The sequence below is a fragment of the Podarcis filfolensis genome (genome assembly GCF_964270895.1).
Source record: "Podarcis filfolensis genome assembly, chromosome: 12".
In the NCBI taxonomy this organism is placed as follows: Eukaryota; Metazoa; Chordata; class Lepidosauria; order Squamata; family Lacertidae; genus Podarcis; species Podarcis filfolensis.
Window position 1 is genome coordinate 13649801 of NC_139614.1, and position 23943 is coordinate 13673743.

The window sequence follows — 23943 nt, forward strand, 5'->3', positions numbered from 1 at the left end:
AAGCTGCCGCAACTCTCTTATTTTGCGCTTTTGGTTTGATCTCTCCCTGTCCTGTTTTACCCAGGTGATAATCGATGACTTCCTACCGGTAGATCACAGCGGAGAACTTCTCTGCTCTTACTCCAACAACAAAAGCGAACTCTGGGTTTCCTTGATAGAGAAGGCTTACATGAAGGTTATGGGAGGTTATGATTTTCCAGGATCAAATTCTGTGAGTACCGATCTGTTCTTGGCTAGGAGTAAATGTCTGTTCAGGCAGATCTTCCCATTAGGAAGAGCTCTTCCATTAATCCCAAGTAGAGAATGTAAAATAGACGGATGCCATCATAAACAAAATACGATCTCTGCTTTTTGTTCATTGTAGCATATGTGCTTTTTTTCCAGCACGGCAAATAATCTCTGTAGGAGTAAGCTATATTTGAGTTGGCCTTATTTGGGGAATGTTCTTGGCAAATGCAAGTTAGCACGACTGAAGTCTAGTATGGGGCTTTATGGATTAAATTCTAGGGTGGGGGGGAGATGAATTTAGGAACCACAACTTGGTCCCCAGTTTCTGAGGCTTTGGCCCTTATTGATATCATATTTTCAGCTTCATCTGTGTGTGGCTGGAGGAAAGAAACCATTATATTGTGGCCAAAGGTAAGGAGGAAAGAAGCTATGTTAGCCGGTGCAATTCTGTCTCCTCTGAATCTGAAAATTTCTGATGGCTGCTGCAAAATCCATGGCGTTTTCAACAGATCACTTTGCAAGCTGCTTTTCTGTGAATTAGCCTTCTGTTACCTCCTGAAAAGTTTCGCGTAGTCCAGCACCAAAAGGAATTGAAAACTGGAAGTTTCAGAACTGGAACCATACTTTTAATTAAACTTCTTGCTTTTCAAAAATAGCAATTTCCCCCCACATGGATGGCTTTTTCACAGTCCTGGGTTAGACTGTTGTTGTTGTTACCGAGGAAATCTGCTTTTATTTCAGAATATTGATCTCCATGCGTTGACGGGCTGGATACCCGAAAGGATTGCCATGCACTCAGGCAACCAATCTTTTGACAAAGACAGTTCCTTCAGGATGCTTTACCAAAGGTAACGTACGGCTGATACATATATATAAATATATTTAAGAGGCTTTGGTGTTATAAGCGGAATAGTTCCATTGTATTTTTACACTTGCTAGTGCCATTACTAGCAAATACTGATGAGCAATTGATGAAGGTACAGTCTTTATCTATAGTGAGAGAGACCGATGTAGAAAATGTCACTTTGGTGGTAGTGCGTTTCAGTCCTCTGTTAAACTTTAAAAAGAAATACGCCAATTGGCCAGAAATACTGACAAGGTTTTGGCTGAATTCTGCCTTTGTTTGGACTTAAGGCAGAAGCAGAAAGATTTTTCAAAGGGGCATGAAGTAAAAGCTGTGGTATGTTTGGTGTTAGAGCATTTGCTGTTTTAGATGCTGCAGCTAAATATGGAGGACTTCAGCATAGGATTCGAATCTGGTTTAATTAGAAATACTTTTTTATATAATAATTTTAATATTTTTTCAATTACCGTAATCCAATAATAGCCTCATTAGAACAATGCCAAATTATAATACAATTCCTAATACAAATCATTCAAATTCCAAATTATATAATTTACCTGCCCTTCCCCCCCCCCCATGGACTAGAATTGATTATTTTGATAATTTTCTTTGTTTCTGCGTTCCAAAGTCTTACTGATTTCAATTACATTCCCATCATAGTAGTAATCCCTTATACAGCAGCTGCTATATTTGTAACTTCTATTCATGTTGACGCATTGAGTAGTTTATAAGACTGCAAGTGAAGATCTCATACTGTGCCATTGTTCTTCCTATGTGTGACATTTGTTCTGTCCATGATGTTTCTTCCTGTCCATGTATGTCAATCTTTCCCCTATTGTTGGTGCAATCTGTCATGCCTTGAGGGGAGCTGCTATCCCAGTGTTGTTCCATAAATTTCTCCCTCACTCAGTCCCTTGCTCTTTGTTTTTGCAACTTTAACAAAATAGCTGCAAAAGTCACTCTATCCCAGTCAGTGACCTGTTTTCGCCATTTTCCCTCGGAAGAAGGAGGATTTGTTATCTTGCCAGTGCATTTGGCAAGTTTCCAGATTCCTTTCATTCCTCCGTTCAGCTGAAGATAAATAGCACATACCTTCCAGATTCCATACTCGCAAAATGATAATTAGTCCAAATATCGTTAGTCCAAACAGTCCAATTAAATTTCTCCCTCCCTCAGTCCCATGCTTCTCTGTTTAATTAGAAATACTAGGGACTAAAGTTTTGTGGTATTAGCTCGGGGGTAGTCAAGTACTGTTGGACTTCAATCAGGGTGGATTTGATTTAAATCAAATCGATTTAAATCACAATTTAAATCACTAGTCAGTAAGACTTGATTTAAATCATTTTTTTTTACAGACAGACTCATTCTTGCATATTTACAACCAGATGAAGGTTTCATTTTTGGAATAATAAATTTTCAGAACAGTTTTTACAGTTATATCAAAAATTACTGATTTGGTTATACTATTAGAAATACATAGACAGATAGTTATGAAATTATTGTGAGGTTTAATAAGTTAACTGTTTATATTTGGACAACTTTTCTGCTGTACTTTATTGGAAGGAGAAAAATAAACATTTCCTCAATAACAATTTAAACAATTGATTTAACTAAAACAATAACATTATAGCATCCATGTTTGTTAACTGATGTGGTTAAACAATTTTTTTAAAAAACTTCAGACTGAGTTTTAGCACACATGAAAAACTTAAAACAAATCCTTATTTACTGATTAATAGCTTTTGGACTATAATGTAACTTAAGTAGAAAACTATCTTTAGAAAGATTTTTCCTCCAAAAGCATTTTATTTTAAAAATCTGATTTAATTTTTTAAAAATCTGGTATTATTATTATTATTATTATTATTATTATTATTATTATTATTATTTTAAAATCCCATCAGCTCCAACCATGGTGGAAGATAATGGGAGTTGGTTTCCACCAGCTACGGGAAGAGAGGAGGGGAGTTATTTTAGTTCTAGCTACAACTTAAAATGAGACACGCATTTTAAATTTCATTTTAACCTGTGTTTTAAATTGTTCTTTTTCTTTTTTCTTATTATGTTTTTACTGAAATTTTATTGGTGTTAGCCACCCTGAGCCCGGCTCTGGCCAGGGAGGGCGGGGAATAAATAAAATTAATACTAATAATAATAATAATAGTAATAACTCCTGAAATAGTTCTTCGAGATTTCTTATCTGTCTTCCACCCCTGTGCCGCAACCTCTGAGAGGCATCAATTTATGCCACCGCTTCGTTAAGGTTTCCAGGATGACATCTGCCTTTCTCTTCTCTTCTTCAAAAGGATCTTGTTGTTGTTTAGTCGTTTAGTCGTGTCCGACTCTTCGTGACCCCATGGACCAGAGCACGCCAGGCACTTTTGTCTTCCACTGCCTCCCGCAGTTTGGTCAAACTCATGCTGGTAGCTTCGAGAACACTGTCCAACCATCTCGTCCTCTGTCGTCCCCTTCTCCTTGTGCCCTCCATCTTTCCCAACATCAGGGTCTTTTCCAGGGAGTCTTCTCTTCTCATGAGGTGGCCGAAGTATTGGAGCCTCAGCTTCAGGATCTGTCCTTCCAGTGAGCACTCAGGGCTGATTTCCTTCAGAATGGATTGGTTTGATCTTCTTGCAGTCCATGGGACTCTCAAGAGTCTCCTCCAGCACCATAATTCAAAAGCATCAATTCTTCCGTGAGCAGCCTTCTTTATGGTCCAGCTCTCACTTCCATACATCACTACTGGGGAAAACCATAGCTTTAACTATACAGACCTTTGTTGGCAAGGTGATGTCTCTGCTTTTTAAGATTCTGTGTAGGTTTGTCATTGCTTTCTTCCCAAGAAGCAGGCGTCTTTTAATTTCGTGACTGCTGTCACCATCTGCAGTGATCATGGAGCCCAAGAAAGTAAAATCTCTCACTGCCTCCATTTCTTCCCCTTCTATTTGCCTATCTATTTCAAATGGATAAGGATAGACTAATAAGAAGTATCAGTGGTTCTGTTACTCCATCTGTAAGCAAACTCTGAAAGTAAACTTTCTTCTTCTTTGTGGCCAGATTTCGCAAAGGGGACGTGCTCATTACAACGGCAACGGGAGTGATGACCGAGGAGGAAGGAGAAAGGTGGGGTTTAGTACCAACCCATGCCTACGCTGTTTTGGATATCAGAGAATACAAGGTACCTGTGGGAATAAATGCTTCAGAACTTTTGGCAATACCTTCTTTAAATTGGCAGGTTTTTATATTTTAAAAATCTTGCGTCCTCTTCTGCTGCTTAAAAACTAAAGAATAGGAAACCATCGAACATCTTTCCCAAATCAGCTTTATCCGGATTATTTTAAGACTTTCAGCTCATTTGATTTCCTGTATTCATTGGCGGTGTGGGGTGGTACAACCTAATGGAAAATGCCAGATATTCCTTATTTCCTTTTCTTCGTTTAGGGGCTTCGATTCCTCCAGCTGAAAAATCCCTGGAGCCACCTCCGCTGGAAGGGAAGATATAGTGAAAATGATATGAAGAACTGGACCCCGGAACTTCAGAAATACTTGAATTTCGATCCCAGAACAGCCCAGAAAATAGACAACGGTAAAGGAGCAAAACACTTGGAGGTTTGAGCAAGCAAGATTTTAAATGGCTCATTTGCCCCAGAATTTCCCTAGTGGAACAGGACTGGAGCTTGGGGGAGTAGTGGGGTGGCCTGATTTTCACAGCTCCTAGCATGATCAGGTCCAAGGTCAAAGACCTTGGCAGGATCTTTTAGCTTTTACAGTCGTACCTCGGAAGTCGAACGCCTTGCCAGTTTTGACTCCTGCAGGTCGCAAATCCGGAAGTGAGTGTTTTGGTTTGAGAACTGTTTTTGGAAGCCGAACGTCCGACGTGGCTTCTGTGGCTTCCGATTTTTGAAAAAATATTAGAGGAAGGGATCTAATCCTTGTCTTCCCTGCCACGGTCTCCCTGCCATTGCTTGTCTGGCCATCTTCGCCCATCACTCTGGCTCCCAAACTGATACTGTATATCATCCCAAACTGGTTTGAAGTCCACATTGTGATACTGGTTTCATAATTTTTGACCTGGCAATATATTGCAAATCACAGTGTGTATATGTGTGTGTGCTATGCAAAAATCGCAGTGTGGGGGGTAACTGTGAAGCCAGCAGGTGCCTCTACGGCAGGCATAGGCAAACTTGGCCCTCCAGATTTTTGAAACTACAATTCCCATCATCCCTGACCACTGATCCTTTTAACTAGGGATGATGGTAGTTGTAGTCCCAAAACATCTGGAGGGCTGAGTTTGCCTATGCCTGCTCTACATACCGTATTTTTCACTCTATAAGACGCACTTTTCCCCTCCTAAAAAGTAAGGGGAAATGTGTGTGCGTCTTATGGAGTGAATGCAGGATGTGCAGCTATCGCTGAAACCAGAAGAGCAAGAGGGATTGGTGCGCACCGATCCCTATTGCTCTCCTGGCTTCAGGGATAGCCACGCAAAGCCTCTTGAGCGCATCCGGAGTGCTCCTGCCTCTTCACTCATGAGGCTTTACGTTGCTTTCTTGTTTTCCTCCTCTAAAAACTAGGTGCGTCTTATGGTCAGGTGCGTCTTATAGAGCGAAAAATACGGTAGCTCCATCCTTATTTCAGACATCGTGATATATAAGTATATTGTGATGTTTATCTGGTGATATATCACAGTGTTGAAAACCAGGTATCGCCTAGCTTTACTCCCCCACTTCTCTGTACAAGGTGGCCCTACCAGTCCCTGAAACTACATCATCATCATCATCATCATCATCATTATTATTATTATTAGCTCCAGACAGTCATTTTACTTTCTCAGAATGCTTCTGGAGGTAAGTGAGACCCAGAGACATTTTGGAGAATTAACAGTGGCTAATGTTTGGATCTTCACCCTATTACTGCGGCAGCACTGCTCTTGTGGGGATTGCCAGCCATCTTGGCCCTGTCATTTAGCGGGGCTCAGGGCCTATGAGCCCACCGACCTGTGCCCTGCGATCCGGCCCTAACAGTGCCCCTATGTAGTCAAAACAGCACCACATCCACACACACATGCACACGAGGAAGGTATTAGTAGGCTGGGGGGAAACCCAAGATTTGCAGAAGTACAGAAATAGATGGAGGAGCTCTAAAGGGGGGAACCCAGAAACAGTCCCATGAGGGCTGTGTTCAGTAGGCACAGAATACAGAATTTCAATGGAACGGCTTACAGTTTTGAAGAATATTCTTCCACTATGAATGGTCCATGTCACCATTAAGAAAAAGAATTTTCGCCTGCTGTTATAATTGTTCTCTCTGTGAAATGGATGTTTTATATTTATGAAAAAATAACATTGTGATGACCAAGTTGCAACAATTAAGGCTGCACAGAAAAAAGCATTTCGGTTCCCGAAGTTCATTCTGATTGTGCAGATAAAATATAACTGATCAAATTCTACAGGACATGGTAATAATGTGTGAAAACAGTCCAGCTCCCAGGCAGGCACCTCCAGATGGTAGAGATGTCTGGCACTATCCTGGCTCCCAGGCATCTTCACTTGGTTGCAAGTGGCCAATAGCCAGGTGCAAAATGCGCCTGGCGCCTGGCTAATTTCGAACACTGCTATAGGCACATATTAGATTTTGATGATTGCTGCCAGTGCTTTTTTTCTTTAAAAATGTTTAGGGGTACTCTCATTTTGATTCCAGAAAATCACCATTTTATAGTTCAAATCGGGGGAAATAAATACAGTAAATGGACAAAAGTACAAATATTTACCAAATGTTTAGGGGTATGCGCCCCCCCCAGAGAAAAAGCACTGATTGCTGCTTATCATCCCCGTCTGCAACAACCCTAGTTACTCAATTCAGAGCTAACGCTGATCAGACGTTAACTGTTGGCTTTCCTCTCTCTGTGGGATTTAAATGCCGATTTAAGGAGGGAGCCGGTGGCGACATATCAAGGTTAGCTCACTGCGTTGCTGCCTATTGATGGCACACCGGCTAACGGGGTTTATTCTTACACATGCTGAGTGTGTTAAGGGGCCTTTGAAAACCCGCCCCCCCCAGGCAGAGCCTTTCACTCTTGGACTGAGCTGCAGCGACTGAAACGCACAAAGCAGCTCCAGCAGCTGCTCCTCCAGCGTCCAGGCTTGCCCTTGACTGAGTTGCCAAGGGCGCTTCTTGCACACACGCTGCTTCTGCCACCCTGAAGCCATCCAGCTGTTTCCTAGCACCCGAAGCCACCATCATTCTGGTGCAGCTTGTGACTTCACAATCGGCTGTGTGCACATCTGCAGCTTGGCTGCAAAGGGAGAGAGGTCTGCTGTGGGCCTTTCTGGGACCTCAGGGTTAGGATGAGCAAAGAAAGAGGAAGATAATAAACCACAAGATTATTACCAAGTGTGGAGAGAGAGAGAGAGAGGAAGGAAGCAGCAGCAGCAGCAGCAGCAACAACAAAAGCCTGGCTTTGCTTGCTCCCATTTTCTGATCAGAGGTTTGATATGTAGAAATTGCTTGGGTCCTTTTAGACTCTGGACTTGGTGGTCTTTCAGCCCGTGGTGTTTGGCGGTCAGCCATTCTGCTGAGTAGGTCCCTAGATCTCTGCCTCCAAGTCCTGTCCTAATGGTGAGGCTGCCCCTTCTCCGTGCAAGGAGCTAAGCAGAGACTGTTCTGCTTATTGCAGGGTGCGGGGAGAGGATGATTAAAGGGACAGAGACCGAGGTCAGCCCAGTTCAACAGCTGGCAATCAATCCTATTCAGTAACCACATAACACCGGTCCTTGAAGACCTACATTGGCTCCCAGTACATTTTCGAGCAGAATTCAAAGTGTTGGTGCTGAACTTTAAAGCCCTAAATGGCCTTGGCCCAGTATACCTGAAGGAACATCTCCACTCGCATCGTTCTGCCCGGACACTGAGCTCCAGCACTGAGGGCCTTTTGGCAGTTCCCTCACTGCAAAAGGTGAATTTACAGGGAACCAGGCAGAGGGCCTTCTCGGTAGTGGCGCCTGTCCTGTGGAACGCCCTCCCATCAGATGTCAAAGAGATAAACAACTATTTGACTTTTAAAAGACATCTGAAGGCAGCCCTTCTTTGGGGAAGTTTTTAATGTTTGATATTTTATCGCTTTTATTATTATTAATAATAATATTATATGGGAGCCACACAGAGTGGCTGAAGAAACCCAGCCAGATGGGCAGGGTATTATTATTATTATTATTATTAATTTCCTACAGTCATACCTTGGTTTTCAAACAGCTTAGTTCTCGAATGTTTTGTCTCCCGAACGCCGCAAACCTGGAAATGAGTGTTCTGGCTTGTGAACTATTTTGGGAAGCCAAACGTCTGAAAGGCCTTCTGTGGCTTCCAATGGGCTGCAGGAGGTTCCGAGGTCAGCCCAGTTCAACAGCTGGCAATCAGTCCTATTCAGTAACCACCTAACACCGGTCCTGAAAGACCTGCACTGGCTCCCAGTACGTTTCCGAGCACAATCGAACGGACTTCTGGCACGGATTCCGTTTGACTTCTAAGTTACGACTGTATTATCATTGACATTATGTTAAATGGCTTTTTGAGGAAAATAGAGCGTGTTTTTTGACCTAGATCTTTTCCTTTCTTTTAGGGATTTTCTGGATTGCCTGGGAAGATCTGTGCAAGTATTACGATGTTATATACTTGAGCTGGAACCCGAGTCTTTTTAAAGAATCAACATGCATTCACAGGTTTGTCCAATGGAAAAGGTTGCAAGTTGCAAGTTTACTTCTTTACAGCTGTCCTGGACTAATCCCTGCCCCCAACTTCCCTTGTGAGGGAACGGCACGGTATTTGAGGCTTTCTAATTTAGAAAAACGGTAAGAGGGACGTGGTGAAGATGCATAAAATTGTGCCCTGGTATGGACGCAGGTGGCGCTATGGTCTAAGCCACTGAGCATCTTGGGTTTGCTGATCAGAAGGTTGGCGGTTCGAATCCCCGCAACAGCGTGAGCTCCCGTTGCTCGGTCCCTGCTCCTGCCAACCTAGCAGTTTGAAAGCACGTCAGAGTGCAAGTAGATAAATAGGTACTGCTCCGGCGGGAAGGTAAACGGTGTTTCCGTGCGCTGCTCTAGTTCGCCAGAAGTGGCTTAGTCATGCCGGCCACATGACCTGGAAGCTGTACGCCGGCTCCCTTGGCCAATAAAGCGAGATGAGCGCCGCAACCCCAGAGTCGGTCACGACTGGACCTAACAGTCAGACGTCCCCTAACAGTCAGACGAGAAAAACTACTTCATGAAACTAGAATCCAGGGTCATCCAAGGAAGCTGCAAGATAGGAGAATCCAGAAGAAAGCATTTCCATATAAAATTATTTTTTATTATGGAGGTACAACTTGGGCATTGTAGCTTAAATGTTTGGGAGCGTTCGGCATGCCGAATTGGAATATTCTGGCACGTCACGCCGCATTTCCGCTTGAGCATTCGTAAGTTTCAAAATTGCACTTAAACAGCTGTTTGCTTTGTTCCTTGGAAGGATCACACCAAATAATATTTCGTACTTCCTGTTGAGATCACTTCTAGCATAAAAGGAGTGATAGCCAAAATGTTGTTGTTGTTTAGTCGTTTAGTCGTGTCCGACTCTTCGTGACCCCCTGGACCAGAGCACGCCAGGCACTTCTGTCTTCCACTGCCTCCCGCAGTTTAGTCAGACTCATGTTTGTAGCTTCGAAGACACTGTCCAACCATCTCGTCCTCTGCCGTCCCCTTCTCCTTGTGCCCTCCATCTTTCCCAACATCAGGGTCTTTTCCAGGGCGTCTTCTCTTCTCATGAGGTGGCCAAAGTATTGGAGCCTCAGCTTCAGGATTTGTCCTTCCAGTGAGCAGTCAGGGCTGATTTCCTTCAGAATGGAGAGGTTTGATCTTCTTGCAGTCCATGGGACTCTCAAGAGTCTCCTCCAGCACCATAATTCAAAAGCATCAATTCTTCGACGATCAGCCTTCTTTATGGTCCAGCTCTCACTTCCATACATCACTACTGGGAAAACCATGGCTTTAACTATACGGACCTTTGTTGGCAAGGTGATGTCTCTACTTTTTAAGATGCTGTCTAGGTTGGTCATTGCTTTCCTCCCAAGAAGCAGGCGTCTCTTAATTTCGTGGCTGCTGTCACCATCTGCAGTGATCATGGAACCCAAGAAAGTAAAATCTCTCACTGCCTCCATTTCTTCTCCTTCTATTTGCCAGGAGGTGATGGGACCAGTGGCCATGATCTTCGTTTTTTTGATGTTGAGCTTCAGACCATATTTTGCGCTCTCCTCTTTTACCCTCAATAAAAGGTTCTTTAATTCCTCCTCACTTTCTGCCATCAAGGTTGTGTCATCTGCATATCTGAGGTTGTTGATATTTCTTCCAGCAATCTTAATTCCGGCTAGGGATTCATCCAGCCCAGCCTTTCGCATGATGAATTCTGCATATAAGTTAAATAACCAGGGAGACAATATACAGCCTTGTCGTACTCCTTTCCCAATTTTGAACCAATCAGTTGTTCCATATCCAGTTCTAACTGTAGCTTCTTGTCCCACATAGAGATTTCTCAGGAGACAGATGAGGTGATCAGGCACTCCCATTTCTTTAAGAACTTGCCATAGTTTGCTGTGGTCAACATGAATTGCAATTCCTATAAACAAAACAGTGACCTGTGTGAGAGAGGAAGTTTGTGTTTATCTCTTATGTTTTGGATTTGTTTGTTTTTTGCTGTTTGATGCTCAAGTTATTTTATACACACACACACACACATATAATTTTCTGTTTTACAATTTAGAATATTCATTTAAAGGTAAAGGTATAGGGACCCCTGACTATTAGGTCCAGTTGTGGCCGACTCTGGGGTTGTGGTGCTCATCTCGCTTTATTGGCCGAGGGAGCCGGCGTACAGCTTCCGGGTCATGTGGCCAGCATGACTAAGTCGCTTCTGGCAAACCAGAGCAGTGCACGGAAACGCCGTTTACCTTCCCGCCGGAGCAGTACCTATTTATCTACTTACACGTTGATGTGCTTTTGAACTGCTAGGTTGGCAGGAGCAGGGACCGAGCAACGGGAGCTCACTAAATGAAGAATATTCATTTAGACAGCCTTAAAATATCAATGACTTCCCTTCTTCTCTTTCCATGGTTAATTTTGCATAACATAAATCGCTGCATTATTACTTCCATCAAAACTTATTTACATTGTTGAATTTATCTTAATGCTGCCAACATTTTCAAGCGTACACAATTTTCCCTCGTATATTCAGTAAATGTATTCCAGTCTTCTTTGAACGTATGTTCTTCTTGTTCTCTTATTCTATATGTTAAATCTGCAAGCTAAGCATATTCCATCAGTTTAAGTTCCCATTCTTCTTTGGTTGGGACCTCGCTCATTTTCCATTTTTAAGCTAACAAAACACGGGCTGCAGTAGTGGCATACATCAATAACCTTTTTTGACACCTGGGAATTTCCATTTTAAAACTTTTTTCCCCCAATTCATTATAAATTATTTATAATAAAATATTTTCTGTTTCTTTTTTAGTACCTGGGATGCAAAGCAGGGCCCTGTGAAAGATGCATACAGCCTAGCTAACAACCCACAGTACAAACTGGAGGTTCAGTGCCCACAAGGTGGGGCTGCAGTTTGGATCCTGCTCAGCAGACACATTACGGACAAGGTACCCTTGGCATGGGGACGCAGGTGGCGCTGTGGTCTAAATCACAGAGCCTAGAGCTTGCTGATCAGAAGGTCGGTGGTTCGAATCCCCACGACGGGGTGAGCTCCCGTTGCTCGGTCCCTGCTCCTGCAAACCTTGCAGTTCAAAAGCATACCAGTGCAAGTAGATAAATAAGTACCGCTCTAGTGGGAAGGTAAACGGTGTTTCCGTGCACTGCTCTGGTTCTCCAGAAGCAGCTTAGTCATGCTGGCCACATGACCCAGAAGCTGTATGCCGGCTCCCTCGGCCAATAAAGCGAGATGAGCGCCGCAACCCCAGAGTCAGCCACAACTGGACCTAATGGTCAGGGGTCCCTTTACCTTTACCATTGGCATGAATGTTTGAACCCTGGTATGAATGAGGGACCGGGCTCTGAAATGCCGACGCTTCTCTCGGTATTTGAGCTAGCAAGAGGAGGATAAAAGCCACCCATTATTTCAAATAAAATGCAAACCCACACGAGTGTGATTCCCTTATCCGGCCAAGCAGAATGTTACGAAACAGCGTATGAGTTTTCGGCTCTCCCAGAATTCTTTCATCACAACAGGTGTCAAAAACCCAAGGCAGGGAAAATTGGAAATCTGCTTGCTGTTTTGTAACATTTTGACTGGCCCTATTCCTAATGTGGATTTGGATTTGTTGTTGTCGGCCAACACGATTACCTTTTTAACTTTTGTCAAGCATATTTCATTTTTTCCCTTAAAAATAATGTCAAAAATTAGGGGGTGTCTTATACACGGATACATCCCCCATTTTCTTAAATCTGACTCCCCCAAAATAGGGGGCATCTTATATATGAGGGCGTCTTATAGACGGGAAAATACAGTAAGTGGTACAGTCGTACCTTGGTTTTTGAATGCCTTGGTATGTGTACATTTTGGTTCCTGAATGCCAAAAGCCCGGAAGTAAGTGTAAACATTTGTAAACATTTTCCAGAAGCCGAACATCCTGCAGCCAATCGGAAGCCACGCCTTGGTTTTCAAACCGTTTTGGGAGTCATATGGACTCCCGGAACGGATTAAGTTCAAGAACCAAGGTACCACTGTATAGATTTTGTAAGAGATAGGCCACGTTTGCGTTAACTAGAGCAGTGTGCTCGGCACCAGATCTCGCAACCAAACTGCTGGCACATGTACAGATGCATCTGTACCTCCAAAACTGTGTACTAGAGTGCATTGTTGGTGTGCTAAAGTTTTTGCAATGGGAAATGCAACTAAAGGGCTCCTGTGAGTCTCTCACCCACACAAGAGCTGCCACCTGTGTTTCTGTGTGACCCACTGCCATAAACTTCCCTCGTTCCAGTCAACCTCTACCAGATTCGGGGGTCAGTTCCTTTTGGAGCTGACCATTTTTACCCTTGCATTCTCTTAAACCCTGTTATGTGCAAGTGTGAATTGTGCTGCTCAGAAACTGAAGGTCTGTTGAGTCATGTCAGAATGAGCGAGAGAGGGAGCCTCCCCGGTCAGAGGCAGTCTACCTGAGGGAAGGGGGGGCGGTTGGTTGGTTGGTTTTATTCTCATTCTCATTGTGTGTTTTGTGTTTTTATGCTGTGAACCGGTCTGAGATCCGCCAGGTAAAGGGCGGTATAGAAATGTAATAAACAGAAACAGAATGTAGGTGGGTGGGTGGGTGACTAAGGCTAACCAACAGAAATAACAGATGAATAATAAGAATAATACATAAACGATGACGTAGTGATTGGTGGGGGTTATTATTGGGTTATTTTGTTTTGATTTTATATATTCTGATCTTTTTTGTGAACTGCCCTGAGACCTCTGGGTATAGGGCGGTATATAAATTCAATTAATAATAATAATAATTTTGATCTTTGCTTTCGCAGGATGACTTTGCTCACAACCGGGAGTTCATCACAATGGTGGTATACAAAACAGATGGGAAAAAGGTTTATTATCCTGGTAGGTGTGTTAACAACCCTCCTCTTCTAGCTCCACCCTACAACCTATGGATACAAAGCTTCCAAAATAATATTAAAAGATTTCCTTTGTCTAGGGGGACATATGATTGAGAAGCTTGTTGTGGAAGCAGGGTAGATATAACCCTTTCTCTAACGTTTATTGACCGAATTCTGTGGGTGTCACATTTGACAGCCTGAGAAGGGTCCGGCGACTCTGCAACTGACCACTAAATTAGGTCTTGTTGCTGTCCAGCTGTGCCTCTTCTTGTTTCTGACATCTGTTACTTTGCCATTAGCATCCTCTAGAAATGCTAAATTCTGCCTCAAGAATCTCCATCTTCTCCAAGGATGGGGAACCTGAGGCCCTCCAGATGGGCGGGCCGCTGGTGGCGCTGTGGGTTAAACCACAGAGCCTAGGACTTGCCAGTCAGAAGGTCGGCCGTTTGAATCCCCACGATGGGTGAGCTCCCATTGCTCGGTCCCTGCTCCTGCAACCTAGCAGTTCGAAAGCACGTCAAAGTGCAAATAGATAAATAGGTACCACTCCGGCGGGAAGGTAAACGGCGTTTCCGTGCGCTGCTCTGGCTCGCCAGAAGTGGCTTAGTCATGCTGGCCACATGACCTGGAAGCTGTATCCCGGCTCCCTCAGCCAATAAAGCGAGATGAGTGCCGCAACCCCAGAGTCGGCCACAACTGGATATAATGGTCAGCGGTCCCTTTACCTTTACCTTCTTCTCCAAGGATGGAGAACCTGAGGCCCTCCAGATCTTTTATTTTTACTACATCTTACGTCCCCCCATGATGACCGAAGATGATGGGAGTCCATTCAGCCCAGACACTGAGGTCCAGCTCCGAGGGCCTTCTGGCGGTTCCCTCCCTTGCAAGAAGTGAGGTTGCAGGGAACCAGGCAGAGGGCCTTCTCGGTGATTACACCCACCCTGTGGATTACACCCACCCTCCCATCAGATGTCAAGGAAATAAACAACTATCTAACTTTTAGAAGACATCTGAAGGCAGCCCTGTTTAGGGAATTTTTATATATTTTATGTTTTACCATGTTTTTATTATTCTGTTGCGAGCTGCCCAGAGTGGCTGGGGAAACCCAGCCAGATGGGCGGGTTATAAATAAATATATATTTTTAAAAACATCTAGAGAGCCAAAAAATTCCTATCCCTTTCGAAAATGCATATATCAAACCTAAATCTATAAACCTCTTTCTTTCCTTTTTATGGGTGGCTTATGCAAATTTTTTTATAATAATAATAATACTAATAATAATAATAATGATGTATTCTTTTTCCATATTGAAAGTTACATTTGTTACTCAACATTTACATTCCAATTCAACAAAACTAGTGACTTCCCACTTACCCAACATCAATGTTTGTAACCCAAATTACAATTGCATTTTAAGGTTCCGTCTTACCAAATTTCATCCTCTCCAACATGTTTCTTAATCTATTTCTTACACTTCAAACCCTGCTGTGGTCTCCGCATATGGGAAATAACTTTTGAAATAGACTAGAAAGGTCTTCTTGAAAGGATTCTAAATTTGTGTCTCTTATCAGTGCTGTCACTTTCGCCGTCTCAGATTATTCCAAGATCAGCCATTCTTCCTTGGAGGGTTTCCTCTCCTTCCATTTCTGTGCATGGAGAATCCTCGCCGCTGTCGTCACGTGCATGAATCTTTCCTTTTCAGCCGACCCTCCTCCGTATATCGACGGGATTCGAATCAACAGCCCCCACTATCTCACCAAGATCAAGCTGACTTCTCCGGGAACCCATACGTTTACTCTGGTGGTTTCTCAGTACGAAAAGCAGAACACGATTCACTACACGCTCAGGGTATGTGTTTATAGGCAGCCTTGCGAGAGAAGTATTTTAAGACGCTGGTCATCAGCTCTTTTCAGTCGGGCAGGGCAGCGGGAGTCGGCTCCGAGGCAATTCTTTCTACGGGGAGCAGGCAAGTGGTTATTTTTAGCCCCGCTTACGGGGATTATATGCTAGAGCGGTTTTTGTTTCATTCAAAATTGCGGGAAACGCGACAAAGATGCTAAACTGCTTTAACGAAAAGGCGTCTCATTCCTTTTAATAATGGGGTCCTTTTAATGATGGTCATTGGCGGAGGCACAGAGGAAATCTCATTGCTGTGATGACAGCTGCCAAATACAGTGGTACCTCAGGTTACATACGCTTCAGGTCACATACACTTCAGGTTACATACTCCGCCAACCCAGAAATAGTGCTTCAGGTTAAGAACTTTGCTTCAGGTTGAGAACAGAAATTGTGCTCCGGCGGCGCGGCAGCAGCAGGAGGCCCCATTAGCTAAAGTGGTGCTTCAGGTTAAGAGCAGTTTCAGGTTAAGTACAGACCTCCGGAACGAATTAAGTACTTAACCCGAGGTACCACTGTACAGTCGTACCTCGGAAGTTGAACGCCTTGCGAATCAAATGTTTTGGCTCCCGAACGCCGCAAACCCGGAAGTGAGTGTTCCGGTTTGCGAACGTTCTTTGGAACCCAAACGTCCTCCGCAGCTTCCGAACATTTTGGAAGTCAAACAGACTTCCTGAACGGATTCCATTCGACTTCCAAGGTACAACTGTATAGTCACCATGTGATAACTTTTACGTGTACAGTCACCAGCTTTCCTTAGAGCAGATCAGAGTGACCAGGGGTGCCAACTAGGAAAAAAATGGGGGGGGGGGATTCAGGTATGCCCTGCCCCGCATAATCCCTCACATGACACAGCATACACACACCATTTGAATGGCAGCGCCCATCAACTTTTTTTTGGGGGGGGGGCCAGATCACACAAATATTTTATGGGGAGAAGGCGAAGAGACCTTTGCCCCTAGGACAGCGGTTCTCAACCTGTGGGTCCCCAGATGTTGTCGGACTACAACTCCCATCATCCCTGAGCTCTGGCCTTGCTAGCTAGGGGTGATGGGAGTTGTAGTTCAACAACATCTGGGGACCCACAGGTTGAGAAAGGCTGCCCTAGGAGTTGGTTCCTATGAGAGTGAGCACTGGGCTTCTGCCTATAGCAAAACCCCAAGTGAATTTGCAGGTTCTCTCTTGGGTGTGACGACAAAAGAATTTTGAGAGAAGCCAAAAATGTCAAACAGGAGAATATTCCGATATATCGCATCCCTAGATTATGTGTAGGGTGGCGCTGTGGGTAAAACCTCAGTGCCTAGGACTTGCCGATCGTACGGTCGGCGGTTCGAATCCCCGCGGCGGGGTGAGCTCCCGTCGTTCGGTCCCAGCTCCTGCCCACCTAGCAGTTCGAAAGCACCCTTAAGTGCAAGTAGATAAATAGGGACCGCTTTATAGCGGGAAGGTAAACGGCGTTTCCGTGTGCTGCGCTGGTGCTGCCTCGCCAGCTGCAGCTTCGTCACGCTGGCCACGTGACCCGGAAGTGTCTCCGGAGAGCGCTGGCTCCCGGCCTCTTAAGTGAGATGAGCGCACAACCCTAGAGTCGGACACGACTGGCCCGTACGGGCAGGGATACCTTTACCTTTACCTTTACTAGATTATGTGTGATCCTGGGGAAACTTGTGGCACATTGTTGAGGGCCCTTATCCCAGACGCAGTTCCTTCCTGTAACTGGAGATGGCCAAGTCGAGTTGTGATGTGATGACGATTGATCAAACGTAGCCGATTCTTTTCTGGATATTCTCTCTCTTGAATGTTCTGGGCCAGCCAGTTCAGCTTCTCGGGGCAACAGCAAGTCTTTCTTTTCCCTCCACCAGTCTACCCTGAAGCAATAACAAAGATACTTTCTGCTCCTCGCATATTGGACAAGGTGTATAATTACATTTCTCTTACAAGGGCTCACATTAGGGCTGGGCGATACCTGGTTTTCAACATCAAGATATATCACCAGCTAAACATCGTGATATATCACGATGTCTGAAATAAGGATGGAGCTATGTAGAGGCATTGGCTGGCTTCACAGTTGTTCCTGCATCTTGATTTTTGCCGGCTCCTGCTCTGGTAATTCGCTGCCCCCTGCAAGAGGCGAGGGAGAGCTGAGCCAGCAGAGTTAACAGGAGCTGCAGGAATCAAGAGAAGCATTGGCTGGTTTCATGGTTCCTCCCACATTGTGATTTTTGCATAACACACAGACCATGATTTGTGATATCTCGGCAGGTCAAAAATTATAAAACTGGTATCACAATATAGGATTCAAACCGGTTTTGGACAATATATCACCCAGCCCTACTTCACACCTTGCAAAAATCTGCATTTACGTGTGTGGGGTTTTCTGTAAGAGAAAACAAACCAATTAGGTTCTGCTAAGAACGTAAGGAGACATCGCTGGATCATCCTAATAGCTCATCTTGTTCTCACAGTGAGCAACCAGATTCCTGTGGGAAATCAGAACAGGAGCCCAAGAGCATCTTGGCCTTGTGCATTTCCCTAGTCGTTGTCCGCTGCTTCTTTTTAATTTCACAGCATGTGGATCGTTCTGTGTGAATCTTTTCCATTTCTTTGTCAACTCAGGTATATTCAGTGTGCAAGTTTAACTTCTGCAAGATCCCGACACCGTATACCATATCCAAACGGGTAAGAAAGAATTGCAATCTCTATGGTCATCTGTTGGGTAGATCGAAATAAGATCTACAAGTTCCTCGCTATATCCTTGCTGGGTTTAACCCTTGGCTGTGTGACAGAAAAACCAAAATTGTGCTAAACGCTCATTGTAGTGAGCCTATTTAGTAATGTATTTACTTACTGTATTTTTCGCTCCATAAGGCGCACCGGACCATAAGGCACACCTAGTTTTTAGAGGGGGAAATCAAGAAAAAAAAATATTATTTCCCCCCCCCCCAGCCCCAAAGAGCAGTGGACAGGCTGTGCTCAGCCTGTCCGCTTCTCCCAGAGCTTCTCAGGGCTGCCGGGGGAAGCCCAGGTTTCCCCCCCCCCAGCCCCAAAGAGCAAAGAAGCCAAGACAGCGAGCAGGATCCATCCCGCTCGCTGTCTTGGCTTCCTCTTTAGCCGTGCACAACCTCTCTGGCCGGGAGAGGCTGCGCACAGCTATGGCAATTCCCCCACCTCCCGCAAAAGCCCACAGGAGCCGTGCACCCTTTAAGGAGCGTGCGGCTCCTGTGGGCTTTTCTACAAGGAGGGAGAAGGGACTGACTGGCCCGTCAGTCCCTTCTCCCTCCTGGGGAAAAGCCCGCAAAAGCCGTGCAGAGCTTGTGTGCGGCTCTTGGGGGCTTTTCCTGCCTGCCTCCCCCCTGCATTTGCTCCATAAGACGCACACACATTTCCCCTTACTTTTTAGGAGGGAAAAAGTGCATCTTATGGAGCAAAAAATACGGTAAATGCAGCTATAACCAAACCAACTCAAATGTCTCTAAGGCATAAGGCTCCCCTTTTTGAAACATATTAAATGTGCTTCCTGCCACCAAAATCTATTGATCCTGTGCAGCTCCCATCTTAAAAGAATATAAGCAGTTGGCAAGAAATGTGTGCCTAAAAGGAACTTGACACTTCAGTCTGAATCCTGCAACAAAGGAAGACTTTTGTAGGAACATTTTCTCATTTTCCATAAAAGGACATAGCAATTAAGTCAAGGAGCCGATGTTAAACCTTTGCCTTGTTCCAGTGTAAGCTTGAGCGACTTTGAGATTGAAGTTCTAGGTAAAGCGCTGGAAGTCAACCAGAAGGGAAGTTAAATGGGAACTAGGATTAATTAATCATTTGTTTTTGCTCTCAATAGTATGTGCTGCTTAAGAACCTCTTGAACTTTCTTTTGCTTAGGTAAATGGGCAGTGGAAAGGCCAAAGCGCTGGCGGGTGTGGGAATTTCAGAGAAACCGCCAAGAACAATCCTATTTACCAGTTCCAGTTGGACAAGGCCGGTCCCCTCCTCATTGAGCTACGAGGACCAAGGTTTGTGCAGGTTTGAAGGAGTGGAGCCGCAAAGTTGGTGCGGTGCAACGCAAACATGGTTTGCTGGCCAAACTCAATCATTTGTCCAGTGTTATAAACTCCATTTGTTTTTGTTCCTTTATGGGGAATCTAACCAGCAAATTGCTGCTATTAATATAATAATAATAATAATAATAATAATAATAATAATAATAATAATAATATGTATACCAGCCTTCATCCAAAGATCTTAGGGTGGTTCACAGCTTGAAAATACAGAATAAAACGAGAGTATATAATCAAAACAAAACAATAACCCCCCTCCCACACACACATTTGAAAGGACACACGTTTCAGAAAATTCCTTCTTTTAATTACTTGTTCTAAGGGTGCTGAGTTATGTGCTTAGTTCCAAATCCTATACAGTGGTACCTCGGGTTACATACACTTCAGGTTACAGTCTCTGCTAACCCAGAAATAGTGCCTCAGGTTAAGAACTTTGCTTCAGGATGAGAACAGAAATCGGGCTCCGGTGGCGCGGCAGCAGCAGGAGGCCCCATTAGCTAAAGTGGTGCTTCAGGTTAAGAACAGTTTCAGGTTAAGAACGGACCTCCGGAACAAATTAAGTACCTAACCCAAGGTACCACTGTAATTTTGGTGTCCATAAATACCCTTGCCCAGTGCTTTTTTTCTCCCCTAGAAAAATGTTTAGTGGTACTTTCATTTTGACGCAAGAAAATCACCATTTTGTAGTTCAAATCAGGAAAAATAAATGCAGTAAATGGACAAAACTACAAAGATTCACAAAATGTTTAGGGGTATGCGTACCCCTGCGTCTCCCCCAGAAAAAAGCACTGCCCTTGCCAAAGATCCCTGTGTCTAAAAGGCAATCACAACCTCCGATCTGGTTTTTGCAGGCAATACAGTGTTGGCTTTGAAGTGGTGACCGTCTCTGCAGTGGGAGAGCAAGGCTTTCAGAAGAAAAACAGCGGCGATTACAGGTAACGCCTTGGCTGGCGATACATCTTTCTGGATTTGCATCGTGCTGGATCTCGTCCTAAGTTTGCCCCTTTTTTTCTCTTTTCTCCCTCCAAGGTGTGGGTTTTGCTACCTGGAACTCGAATGTGTCCCTGCTGGCATTTACAATATTATCCCAAGCACTTTCCTCCCTCAGCAGGAAGGACCTTTCTTCCTGGACTTTAATAGCGTTACCCCTCTTAAGACATCACAGCTGCAATGAAGTCACCCATCTCTATGATTGAGACTCTTTAAACGCTGGAGGGCAATCGAAAGACCTAAGGGGGGAAAAATGTTTACATGGGCTGTGCAAAACAAATCTGGACTTTCTCAAAGGGAATTGCACCCTCAAGTTGGAGCAGGTAACCAATGCTGTGGATTGATTTTGAACACCTGCAAGTTTCTACCACGTATGCACTTTTATAAGGTCAGATGTTCCTTGTCCATAGAAATCTCTTAAAGCAAGAGTGGAAACCAGGTCTCCTCTCTTAGCCTAGGAGTGGCCAGCTGGAGGGCAGGCCAAGGGAATTGCTTGTTTGTCTATAATGTCCTTGCTTTTTTTGCATGGCTTTGCTTCTAAGAATATTTTCATCACGTTTGGGCTTTAAAATGTCTTGTCTCCCACCAACTCCCCTCCTTACAGCTTTGGTTTTTCCAAATACACCGATGAACAAGCTCAGGTCGTATCTGTCTTGAATCAGAGATGGCTGTACATGTTGAAATACTTCCTTGGCTCTTTGCTGCAAGGGTGAGAACCTGTGGCCCTCCAGATGTTCTGGAACTAATAATGATAACAACATTATAATATTATTATTATTAATAATAATAATAATAATAATAATAATAATAATAATAATAATAATAATATCCTGCCATGAGGACTGGGAGAAACCCCTGCCTGAAATCGCTGTTGGTAGAGCTAACCCTCGCTTTAGCTCAGGGTGGATAAAAAATCAGATTTTTTAAAAATTTAAACCGGATTTTTAAAATAAAATGCTTTTGGAGGAAAATCTTTCTAAAGATAGTTTTCTATTTAAGTTACATTATAGTCCAAAGGCTATTCATCAGGAAATAAGGATTTAAGTTTTTCATGTGTGTTAAACTCAGTCTAAGTTTTTTCTTAAAAAAAATTGTTTAACCACATCAGTTAACAAATATGGATACATATGCTATAATGTTATTGTTTTAGTTAAAAAAATTGTTAAGGAAATGGTTATTTTTCTACTTCCAATAAAGTACAGCAGAAAAGTTGTCCAAATATAAACAATTACATTTCATAATTACCTGTCTTTGTATTTCTAATAGTCTAACCAAATCAGTATAATTTTTGATATAACTGTAAAAACTACTCTGAAAATTTATTATTCCAAAAATGAAACCTTCAGCTGGTTGTAAATATTAAGATTATACCAGCAAGAATGAGTCTTTTTGTAAAAAAAAATGATTTAAATCAAGCCTTACTGACTAGTGATTTAAGTCGTGATTTAAATCAATTTGATTTAAATCAAATCCACCCTGCTTTAGCTGATTTCCCCCTTAAATGTAGGGCTTTGGAGATGTACCTATTTCTCTTTAAAGCAGGGTTGGGAACTGAGCTCCTCTATAGCGCTGGGCACCCAACGCCCATCAGCCTGTCACCCATGTCTGGGACGGTGGGTGTTGTGTTCCCACCACCCATCTGCAGGGCTACAGGTTCTCCATCCCATCTACAGCGCAGAGGACGAGGCTATCTTTTGTTATCGGTAAGTTCTATTTGTGAAAGACACTTGGTATTCCCAATGGAGAAATAGCAGCTTCAGGCCAAAGGGAGAAGGGGCTGGAGCAAGCCTTGTTTAAAGGTAAAGGTAAAGGGACCCCTGACCATTAGGTCCAGTCGCGGATGACTCTGGGGTTGTGGCGCTCATCTCGCTTTATTGGCCGAGGGAGCCGGCGTACAGCTTCCGGGTCATGTGGCCAGCATGACTAAGCCGCTTCTGGCGAACCAGAGCAGCATACGGAAACGCCGTTTACCTTCCCACCAGAGCAGTGCCTATTGATCTACTTGCACTTTGATGTGCTTTTGAATGGCTAGGTTGGCAGGAGCAGGGACCGAGCAACGGGAGCTCACCCTGTCGCGGGGGTTCAAACCGCTGACCTCCTGATCAGCAAGTCGTAGGCTCAGTGGATTAGACGACAGCGCCACCCGCGTCCCCACAGCCCCACCCCAATTTACAACTTACAAATCCATTTCCCTTGTCTGTTTTCAGCCAAATCTGCCTGATATATATTTTTTTTAGTTTTGCTTTTCTCAAGAAAACGAATGCCTAAATACGCGAGGCAGCTCCTTCCCCGTTATCAAGCGACTCAACAGGATGACGTTGCTTTTGCTATTATCTCAATTGGTAGCTCCCTTTGAAAAGGAAATCAAAATCGGGTGCCTTGTAATTGCTGTTCTGTGAGCGACCAGCTAGGCTAGGGGGAATTGAAACACGCTGTGCACTTATCAGGAACTCCGCTTAACTGCTTTGCAAGGCAATTAGTAAGATGAAAGTTACAGATGTAGCCCTGACTGCAAACATGTCAGTAATAAAAAGACAGAAGGCAACAGATTTAATTGACTCTTTAGAGGACGACTACATGCAATAATATTCTATGTAAGTACCAAAAAATGGATTCTATATGGAGTTTGTCGTGTGTACATATAGGTACACATGGGGATTTATATGCACAGGGACTTAACAAGAATTCATCCTTTGTTTATGGCAATGCATGATTTTTTTGTACATGTATTAAGCCAGGTATTTCCTATCTTACATTTGTGCCTCTGGTTTTTCCTCCCCAAGTGCAGAACCTGACATTTGTCCCTGTTGAAATTCATTTTGCTCGCTTGGGCCCAGTTCTCCAACCCGTTAAGGTCATTTTGAATTCAGATTTTGTCTTCTACGAGTCTACATCATTAGCTACCCTTTCCAGTTTGGTGTTCTCTGTGAATTTGAGTAGCGTCCCCTCCATTCCTTCATCCAAGTCATTTTTTAGATGTTGAACAATGACGGGCCCAGGACAGAATCCTACAGCATCGCACTTGTCACTTTTTTCCATTGACAGCATTTGTGTGATGAAGCATTTGTGGCTGAGCTTGTTTTTTATTTCCTCCCTCCTAACCGCTTTTCCTTTTGTGTCATGTCTCTTTAACATAGTGAGCCTGAGGCCAGGGGACTGTCTGGGATATATATTTATTTTTAAATGGCTGAAATGCTTTTTAATCCTGCAAATTGGGTGCTCAAGGGAAGAGTCTACGGTGCACACAATAATATTAAACCCAGAGCTTTTGGTGGTTTTCTTTTTACTATTTATCACTGTGCCACAAATGGGACG

The 23943-nt window shown here is 43.8% G+C and overlaps 1 protein-coding gene and 1 long non-coding RNA gene across 3 annotated transcripts in view; one reads left to right on the forward strand and one right to left on the reverse strand.

Moving 5' to 3' along the window:
* CAPN7 (calpain 7) overlaps window positions 1-23904 on the forward strand; it is a 40344-nt gene extending 16440 nt beyond the window's left edge. Inside the window, exons 10-21 of one of the 2 annotated variants that reach the window (XM_083577906.1) lie at window positions 65-211; window positions 970-1076; window positions 4127-4247; window positions 4511-4655; window positions 8685-8784; window positions 11603-11738; window positions 13618-13693; window positions 15393-15538; window positions 18200-18262; window positions 19463-19593; window positions 20490-20573; window positions 20668-21264. In XM_083577906.1, coding sequence (XP_083434032.1) covers window positions 65-211; window positions 970-1076; window positions 4127-4247; window positions 4511-4655; window positions 8685-8784; window positions 11603-11738; window positions 13618-13693; window positions 15393-15538; window positions 18200-18262; window positions 19463-19593; window positions 20490-20573; window positions 20668-20812 — 1401 coding nt within the window. In that variant the 3' untranslated portion in view covers window positions 20813-21264. Of the gene's footprint in view, window positions 1-64; window positions 212-969; window positions 1077-4126; window positions 4248-4510; window positions 4656-8684; window positions 8785-11602; window positions 11739-13617; window positions 13694-15392; window positions 15561-18199; window positions 18263-19462; window positions 19594-20489; window positions 20574-20667; window positions 21265-23515 lie in introns of those variants that run through there. The other variant, XM_083577907.1, reaches the window with a different exon arrangement.
* On the reverse strand, window positions 4376-5174 carry LOC310745620. Its single transcript, XR_014540236.1, has 2 exons — window positions 4846-5174; window positions 4376-4554 (listed from the first exon to the last, which is right to left on the reverse strand). It is a non-coding gene; the product is annotated as an uncharacterized lncRNA (long non-coding RNA).
* Window positions 23905-23943: the final 39 nt, after the last annotated feature.